This window comes from Empidonax traillii, unplaced genomic scaffold (genome assembly GCF_003031625.1).
Source record: "Empidonax traillii isolate 1590-97213 ecotype Southwest subspecies unplaced genomic scaffold, ASM303162v1 scaffold697:size334835, whole genome shotgun sequence".
NCBI classification, from domain to species: domain Eukaryota; kingdom Metazoa; phylum Chordata; class Aves; order Passeriformes; family Tyrannidae; genus Empidonax; species Empidonax traillii.
Window position 1 is genome coordinate 100,129 of NW_020955890.1, and position 9,215 is coordinate 109,343.

The window sequence follows — 9,215 nt, forward strand, 5'->3', positions numbered from 1 at the left end:
CGTGCTGTAGACTATTGTGTAGTGATGATTAAACAAAGCAAGGGAAAAGCACCACTCAAATCACTAATGCCGGGGGTTGCCTGGTTAAATCCAGCTATGGAAGGTCGGATGCTAAGGGTTACATAGGCAGTGCTATGTAGGGCACCGGGGGGCTTGGAGAAACTGTGATCAAACTCACATTCCTGGAACATCATCGGCAACTGGAACGTTTCTAAGGTGGGAACACACCGCAAAGTATGGGGGATTTCTGCCTCCCAATCACTCGGCTGTTAGTTGAGTAGCTGAGATCTAGGACTCTGTACAGGTCTGTAAGATTTGGGGTAAAGCTCACCATGTGGGTTAAAGCTCGCGCTGCTTCCCAGGAGCGTATTTTGCAAGGGGAAAATCAACATTAGTAACAACACTGATACCTCAAAGGAACGTTAGCTAATTTGCATAACAATCAGATTTCCTCACTTTCATTTGGAAGTTAAGGCATTATCAGGTGCAAGCCAGCACCAGTTAACACATCTTTAGGTAAAAACAGACCATTCACCACAAATTCCAAGTCCTGTTTAAAAAGTCAGAGTCTGCAGAAGGTTTTATTAATGTGGTACTTTGTCTCAACTTAGCTGGTGCTTCTTACCTCACTGCCTCCTTTGCACAGAGCCAGGGCCCGATTATGTTTCCATTAAACTTTTGACAGATTTACTTAATAACAGTCTCAGCACTTTTATTGAGCATGCAAGACTAACAAAACTTTGGCAATGCATAAGTGTAACACAGTGACAAGAAGAGAGAGCTTTTACAATTAAATCTTCTAATACTGGCTTCACAGTGTGGAAATTGTGCTACATCCACCAAAAGAGGGCCCAGTCTACTCAAATGTTTAAGTACTTCACCCCAGGAACAAACTCCTTTGCGTTTGGATTCAGATTACTCTTGACCTGAGGAAGGGAAAAACAGACATCGAGCTCAGTCATTATTTTCATCTTCCATTTTCAAGCTGAAGACAAATCAGAGGCAGAGTGCATCAGGAACAGTCAGGCATACATTTATCAGCAGTCTATAATGCCAAGAAAAGTCCACTCCCACGTGCTACTCCCTGAATTATCCATCCTTCCACAGCTCCACCTGAAGTTTCAGCCAGGGGAGGGCTCAGGGAATAAGCAGCAAACCACAGGCATGCACCCAACACAGCAGCTTCCCCTCATGCTGAAATAGCCTTTTCTCAAGCTGAGCTGTTAAAACGTGCCATGAGGTTTTTTTAATTCTGCTTATTTAAGCAAGAGGTGACTTGTTCCAGGAACTTCAGCCACTTCTGGGAATTTAATGTGTATGAACACTGTATTGATTTTTTACATGCCTGTGTCTGTGCCTACCCTGTCCTCCCCCTTGGCAAGCTGCTGCCGCTGCCCAGTGTCCTGCAGTTAGAGGTGGGCACCAGCACCTTCCAAATGAACTCTTTATCACAAAGAAATCGAGGATTAGGCTTTTCTGTTCTTAATTCAGTCTGAAACCGCTGCCTGCAGCTAATTTGGAAAAGTCGGGGTCTGCATCCAAGTCCCACGGCAATTTTGTGACAAGATGGTGTGGGTTTTGTACTCTGCATCAGGAACATGAGCTCCATGAGGGGAAATAAGTACACGCTGCCCTTTCCTTCGAGTTAAGCTCTAGACAGAGTCAGACAGCAAAAAGAAGGGAATATCACAGTTTGGCTGCTTTCCCCTTCCTTAGAATTTTTACAGCCTTTCCCACTGGTTCTCCCAGTTCCAAGCAGACCCTGGGCCAGGGCTCAGTGAGAGGTGCCCAGTGACCCTCAGTGTGCTCTGCTCATGGCCCTGCTTTCATAACCCCACACACACCCAGAGCCTCTTGAACTTGTGCCATGGACTGGGAAAGGCTCCACGTGGGTATGAAAAAACACCAAATAGGTCAGGTCCCATGAGGACACATCCCCTACCCACGCACCCCACCCCACAGCCAGGCAGCTTGAACAGGCTCAGCCCTCCTGTAAAGGAGTCTCTCTTGCCCTCAGCAGCTGTAAAAACCAGCCCTGGACAGAGACTCAAGCTTTAGAAATAGGAGAAACTGAATTTACCACCAGATCCTCCAGCGATGAGCTGTCACTGATAACAAGGTCATTGAACTGGTCCTGGATTTGATCCATTGTTTGTGGGAGATCACGGGCTGGAATAAACCACTCGTGCTCCTCCTCCTCTTCCAGCATCTCCTGGAAACAGCGCTCGATAAATTCTTCCTCCCACAACTCCTCTTCGATCTGTCCAACGAGAAGGAACTGCCTGAGCAACAAACCTTACTGACAGCCTGGGGGGGTTTATTCCCAGTGTGTGCCCCTCGGCTATCCAACAGGACCCCAGCCCAGCCCATCAGCTGGCATTTAACAGTGTAGGGAAGTGCTCTGTCCCAGGAACTTGGGAAAAGAGAATGGCACGAGAACAACCCCAGACCCAGCTGTTTTGTTTGCAGCTTATTATGAACTCAGGGAGAAGGAAAATGATGGTTCCAAGCAAAAATGTCAGTTGTACCAACGAGTCTGGACTGAACTTGCTGCAAGTATGAGGAGAGGAACTGTGCCAACACACACAGCCAGGCACACTCCCCAGGAAAGTGCCCTACAGGACTCCTGGGGGGAAAACAACCACTGCCTGTCTCTTGGAACAAGCAGCATCTCCTTGGCTGTGTGTTCACCCACTGTGGCTCTCCTTGGGAACCCCACCAGATCTCAGCAGCTGTCAGGAATGCAGCCCTGCCGTCCTGAGAGCAGGACAAACCAAGCCATGCAGAACTCACCAGTGCAGAGATTAAAGCAAAGTTTTGTTTGGTTGTTCAGTAAACAAGCTTTGGAGGGAGTTCATCCCACAAGTTTTCCATGTCCTGCATCACAGTGCTTTGCACTGGAAAGCAGGGAAATAGGAACTGGTGTGAACGACTTCCCAGACATAAGGGAATGGAAAAATGATTCAGGACAGATTTAGAAGTTCACCCAGTGGAAGCTCAAACAAGTTCTCCTATTTGTCTTTCACTCTGAAATCAAACACCTCCTCAAATTTCCTGGAGCAGAAATTCAGCTACACAAACACCAAACTGAAAATGCAAAGCCAGAGTTCAGAATTCCTGTGAAACCTATGTCCCTGTCTGTGGGGCAAACACACCATGAGCTCACCTGGTGCTCTGGGGAAGAGAGACTCATCACCATGTGCTCCCAGCCACTGCCCAGGCACTCCAAATCCCGCCTGGAATGCTGACTCAGTGCTTCTCCAAAGCAGCACTCCGGTCTGGACGGCACCTCCCATCCATCCCAGTGGGATGGCACTGCCTCTGTCCTGCGCTCCGTGGGCACACAGCCACAGGCACAGCCACAGGCTCGTGTTACAGAAGGGCTTGCCCAGCTCCTGGGCTCTGGTTACAGCCTGTACCCCTACAGGTGCCTCAATGGCAGCTCCTGAAGTACTAAATTACAGTCAGTTCCCCAAATGTCTGGACATTAGCACTGCCTGTTGATGTTTTCCAGCCCAAGTTTAATTTGCTCAGGCTCCCAGAGGGCTATGCCTGCAGAAGGTGTGACCAGGCTGCCTGCCTGAGACATCCCTTCTGTCACACTTCCACCTTTCCTCTGCTCTGACAACGCAGTCTGGGCCTGAAAAATCAGCTCCAGAGAACTACACAGCCCGTTTGCCAACTACAGCACAGTTCCCGGGGGGAAAAGCCACCAAACAGGAAACGGTGCACAAGAGGATAGAGTTCCTGGGAGCACACCTGACTTTAGATGAGCTCAGTGCCCCCCTGCAGAGCTGCTGCATGTGTGATGTTGGCAGCCCAGCCACGGCTGCTGGAGCACAGACACGGAGTGCACAGAGCATGTGGGAAGGGAAAGGGGTGTGAAGTGAGGTGGGCTGTTCCCAGGCTCCATGGGACAGGGAATGGTGGCCTGATGGCAGGTGGCAGAGGAAGGGAAGGCTCCCTCCACACCCCATGGAAAAGGCCAGCTCAAAGGCACTCGGGTACTAAACAGTGGGCAGGACTGTCACCCAGCAGCTCTGTCCTGCCACTCCCTGTGGGACAGCAGTGCTGCTCCCGAGGCACTGCACCTGGAATTACCAGCTCAGGACTATCCCAGCAGGCATGCCCACACACAGCCAGCCCTTCCCAACTGCCACACACATCTGTCAACACTTCTCTTCCCCCCTCCCTCCTGGAGAAGTACGGAATTAATGGACGCCTCAGAACACGCTGTACCTCCTGTATTTTCCACCAAGACTACAGAAAATCAGTATTTATTGCCAGAGAGGCTTGTCTGTTCCCCAGGGTGACTGTCAGAGCTGATCTAAGCCCTCCTCCCCCAAGGACTGCCAGTCTCCTAGGCCAGCTGCCAGGCCCTGGCACTGCCCCCTCAGCCAGGCAGGGAGCAGGCAGGTGACAGGCCGTGGAGCAGGGAGGACTTGCCTGCCTGTTGAACTCCTCCTCGTTCTCCATCCACATGTACTCGGCGAAGGGGTTGTCGTCCTCGTGGGAGTGCCCGTTGATGATCACGTCCTCGCTGATGATGCTGGGGCTGGTGCTGCTGCGACTCGGGTCCTTCATGGCTGCGACCCCGATCCCAAACCTGCAACTGAGGGGCACAGAGAGTCAGCACGGGCAGGCTCCTCAGCCCTGCACCAGCCCAGCCCAGGGAAGCGAGGCTGCACCTGCACGTGGAGGCTGCAGCAGCTTCACCCCCACTGCAGCACAGCTCTGAGACCACAGGTATCCCCGACACCATTCCCATTGTGTGCACAGTCCACTGACGAATTAATTTTCCAAATTAAACCTCGCCAAGGCCAATGAAAAGTGACAGGAAAAAACAGGAAGCACATGGACTTGGCAGTAGGAAAACGTTTAAGGCAATATTCCAAACGAGAATTTGTTTTCCAAAGCACTAAGTGTCGTGTGTGATGGCACAAGCCAAGTTTCACTGCTGGGAAACCTCACAGGGAAAGAAACAACCAGGCACTGACCCCGTGCAGGGCCAAGTTCTCAGAGCTGCTCTGGAAGACAAAGGCACTGCCTGGGGAGCTCCAGGTGAAGACATCAGGAGGCACTGAAAAGAGTTCCTGCCTCTCCTCTCACTTCCCACCACAGACTGAGCCTGGAGAGCTCTCGGCATGTCCTGGATATGTGATAGGCCTGAGCTCCAGGAACAAAGGTACAATTGGCAAGCAAGGTCTTTTCCACTTAGTGAGGGTCCAGAGCAGGATAAATCCGAAATTTGGCCTGAATCCCTGTCCCAGGAACAGCTTGAGCTGCTCCATCAGGCCACAAGCTGGAGCTCATCCCCCTGAGCTGAGAGCCCCAGGGCTGCTCTCACAAATCCTGGTGTGTTCTGAGGTGAGACAACACTGCTGCCCTTCCTGTACCTGCTCCAGTACAGACATCAATGCTGCAAAAGCTGAGTATTTTTTGGATACTGATCCTCCTAGTATTAATTTTTTTAAAAACAGTATACGAAGTGAGGCAAGGAGCTCAAAAAAACCACCCAAATTTCAATGTTTTTCTTGTGCTGAAACTCGCAGTGAAACGATGCAGCAGAGAGGGAAAATATTTTTATTTTATTCTCAAAACACCATTTTAGCTCCTTGTCTGCATATCAAAGAGTGACTAATGCAGAGAAGAGGGTGTCAAATTACAGCCTCGTTTTTTAATTACAGTACAAGGGCTTATCATGTAACACCTCGCATTTTCTCTTTGGATTCCAGTCAGTCCTGTTATCTTGGGAATTAATGCAAGTTTGGGGTCAAAATTCTTGATAATACCAGGTCAAAAACCCGCCACATCCAAAGGACCCATTAAGGAATGCAGGGAGGAGGAGGAACCCGCCTGGGTTCCTGCTCTATTCCAGATTTTTAAATCAAAGGCAACCCCCAGCACGGAAGTCACTGCAGCTCCCTGGGAAGTGCCACAAATGGGAGCAGATCCTGGGTATTCCAGCAAGGGAAAACGGGTTCTTTTTGATGTTCTTTCAAAACAAACTTGCTAAGGATTACTGGCAGCGTTTAACATAAAACAGGAAAGGACAGTGCATTTAACAGCCCAATTCAAGCCTGAAATTGCTTTAAGCCACTTCAGCTGTTCCCAGGCCAACACGGGGGATGGAGTGCAGGAAATACAGCCTAAAAAGGTTAATTTCTTTTTTTTTTCTCGTTTTTACTGGCAGGTGTTTCCACCTTTCCCTTTGTGGAGCTCATCTGATATTACTATTCCCTTAAGGTAAGTGCCTCAGCAGGGTGAGGAACTCAGGCAGCTCCTGCACAGAGGTGACTGCACCCAGACAAGTCAGAAAGGTAAAAATAATTAAAAAAAAAAATAAAAGCAACCCAAAACCAGCAAACCAACCCTACTTGTTTGTGTAAAAGCTTGGAAGGTTCATTTGTTGAATCATGGGCTGGTTTTGCCATTCCTGCAGCGTTCCCACAGAACATAAGCTCCGGCTTCAGGAGGGAGGTCCAGCTTTGTCCATCACTGCCCCAGGACTATGGGCATGAGGAGGTTCCAGCAGAACCCCAGCCCCAACCTCAATATCTGATTTTTTCCTGATGAATCCCCACACCCTCTCATGTTTTTCCCACAGGAAAATATCCCAACAAACACTCATCCTGCAGGAACGGCAAGGAATCCCCAGGCCAGTCCTTCACAACACTCTTATTTCATTTTCTGCAGCTTCCAATAAAACCAATGAATCTTCCCATTTCTACATTTTAAGACACGAACCAGCTGCTTTCTGTGATCACGTGTGAGGACAAGATCAGTCCTGTTTCCCTGGGCTTGGATACAACACTTCAGTCAGGAGCTGCAGGGAATTCTGAGGGGGAAGAGCCAAATGCCACTTCAGTCTTGCAAAAAGTCCCAGTCTAGGCAGGCTGCAGCAGAAAACAAACCCAGTGCCAGGTTACACTGCTGGGAACAAAAATAACACCTTTTCCATCTGGGAGTAGGTGGGAAGCAGAGGAGCTCAAAGCTCCTTATACTGGAAATGTAAGGCTGGCAGTGCTGAGGAACAGAAAACAGGGAGAATTCTCCCACAGGGACACCCTGGGAGGTTCTGACCCAAATCACTCCAGCACTTTGGTGGGGAGTGGGAGTGAGGCAGGAAAAACACTCCAAGTGCAGAAGGAAAGGCACGGGGAAAAAAAAAAAAAAAAGATTTTTATCTTAGGAATTAAATGAGAAATTACAAATCCTCTAACAACAGGGCTTTCAGTGAACTGTTTCCTGCATGGAGGGTGCAGCTCGTTGCTCCACAACATCCCTAATTTACTGGTTTCCCTGAATTCTGCTGCAGTTACAGCCACGAAGAGCCCTGGCCCGACCATCATTAAAATTCAGGGCTTTGTGACTGAAGATTCTGCATTTACAACCCAGTCACGAAAGCAGATTATCCACCGCCCACTCCGGAGGTGAGGTCAGGCCTGAACCCGCACAGCGCCCCGGCCTCACTTGCCAGGGAAAAAACGAGGAAAACCTGGAGTAAAAAATTAAGATATTTGTGTCAAGCACCCAAGAGCAACACGTGAGGGGTGTAGGGGCCGCTGAAGATTAAAGAAAGGCGTTTTAGAGCCGCTACGAGTTGTTTATCGGGCGGTGATTCCTCCGCAACCAGCAGCGCGGCCGAGCCCCCCTTATCAGTTTAGATTAGCTCAGATATCGACGGAGCTCATTAAACCCGTCAAAGGGGCTCATCTCTTAACCGATTCACGCGAGGCGTGGGTTTATATCCAATATCAAGGCCTCCGAGCGCTGCGCTGGTTTCATGGCCCAGCGAGGCGGTGTCTGTGGGAGCAGCGTCCTGTGAGGGTGTCGGGCCCCCTCACGGGGCCGCTGTCTCGGGCCCGAGGCCGCCCCCGCTTTGTCGCGGCCCCCGCAGGCCCCGGATGGCGCCGCAGACAATACCGAGGGGCGGCCCCGCCGCGGGGGGTGGAGGCCGCGGCCCGGCGGCAGCGCCGCCTCAGGGGAGGGGGCGGCGCCCTTCGCCGTCCGCCCCCCCAGGCGGTCGGGGCCGCCCCCCGCGCTCACCTGCGGTGTCAGAGGAGCCGCCGCGCTCCGCCGTGTCCCGCCCGGCCGCACCGGCCCCACCGGCCCCGCTCGGCTCCGCGCTCGGCCCGGCCCGCTCCGCCACACACCGCGGCACGCGCGTCACTTCCGCCAACGCCGGCGCGCGCAGGCCACGCCCCCACCCCTCCCCGGCGCGCGCCCGTGAGGGGTGTGAGGATGAGGGGCGGCGCGGGGCATGCCGGGACGCGTAGTCTTTTTGGCGCCTCCCGCCGCGGGGCGTGCCGGGAGTTGTAGTCCCGCGCGCCGCTCCTAGCGGCCATTTCGCGCAGCGCGCGGGGCACGCCGGGAGCAGCAGTCCGGAGGGGCGGCCGCCATCTTGTGGCGCCGGCAGTCGGGGGGTTCCACAACATCCCTGGTGCTCAGAGAGCGGCCCCCTCAGTGCCTCTGAGTGGGGGTCCACAGCACCCCCGTGCTCACTGAAGGATCCCCGAGCATCCCTGGTGCTCACTGAGGGGTCCATAAACACCCCCCGGTTTCTGGGACCCACGCTGCATGCCCAGGCTACAACCCCATTTACCAGAAGTGCTGAAAAAGCCATTTTTAGTCTCTCCTTGCCTCAGGACAAGGTGGAGATGCCTCTCGTGCCCACCCCTGCCCACCGTGCGCTGCGAGGCTCGGGTGCTTCCAGGATGAGCTTCAGAACCTCCCTGAGGCAAAGAAGCCACACACGGAGTCAAAGGCCCTTTGATGGATCGAAATTAGCAAGGAATAGAACCTGGAGCCATAACCCTCAGGACACCTGCCCCACCTATAACATGGGAAACGTGGCACAAAAACATCTCGAGGTGCAACTGCAAAGCCCAAAGCGTGTGTTATGGACAGGCATCAGAGTCCCTGCAATGTGTTAGTGGTTAAGGGGTTACCAGATGAGAGCAGCTGTTTAGGCTCAGCTCTAGTCAGTGAGCTCGGTCAAACTCTTAGAAAGGCTCCTCTGCCATCGAACCCACCCCTTTAGGCTGCCTGGGAATCAGGCAGGACCATCTGAGGATAACAATCTCATTAGCATCCCTCTGCTCAGCCCTTTACTTCCTTCATCCTAAATTTTAGTAAGGGACAACTAAAGCTACAGGATTTTGGGGGGAGCAATTCTCCCTTGAATAATGTGTTTACACTGATTTTATTGGTCA

General features: G+C 52.1%; 1 protein-coding gene across 1 annotated transcript; it reads right to left on the minus strand.

Annotated features, from left to right (window-relative positions):
• Positions 1-548: 548 nt before the first annotated feature.
• PAIP2 (poly(A) binding protein interacting protein 2) lies at positions 549-8,149 on the minus strand. Its single transcript, XM_027899960.1, has 4 exons — positions 8,050-8,149; positions 4,447-4,612; positions 2,081-2,260; positions 549-926 (listed from the first exon to the last, which is right to left on the minus strand). The coding sequence occupies exons 2-4, from the start codon at positions 4,582-4,584 to the stop codon at positions 861-863; spliced, it is 384 nt and encodes a 127-aa protein (XP_027755761.1). The 5' UTR covers positions 4,585-4,612; positions 8,050-8,149; the 3' UTR covers positions 549-860.
• Positions 8,150-9,215: the final 1,066 nt, after the last annotated feature.

Excerpts from the sequence above, each read along its gene's own strand:
- PAIP2 (XM_027899960.1), bottom strand. The coding sequence starts at position 4,584 with ATGAAGGACCCGAGTCGCAGCAGCACCAGCCCCAGCATCATCAGCGAG. Across the intron at positions 2,261-4,446 it reads AGGAGGAGTTCAACAGGCAG|ATCGAAGAGGAGTTGTGGGA; the intron begins GCAAGTCCTCCC and ends CTCGTTGGACAG. Across the intron at positions 927-2,080 it reads CATCGCTGGAGGATCTGGTG|GTCAAGAGTAATCTGAATCC; the intron begins GTAAATTCAGTT and ends TCCCTTCCTCAG.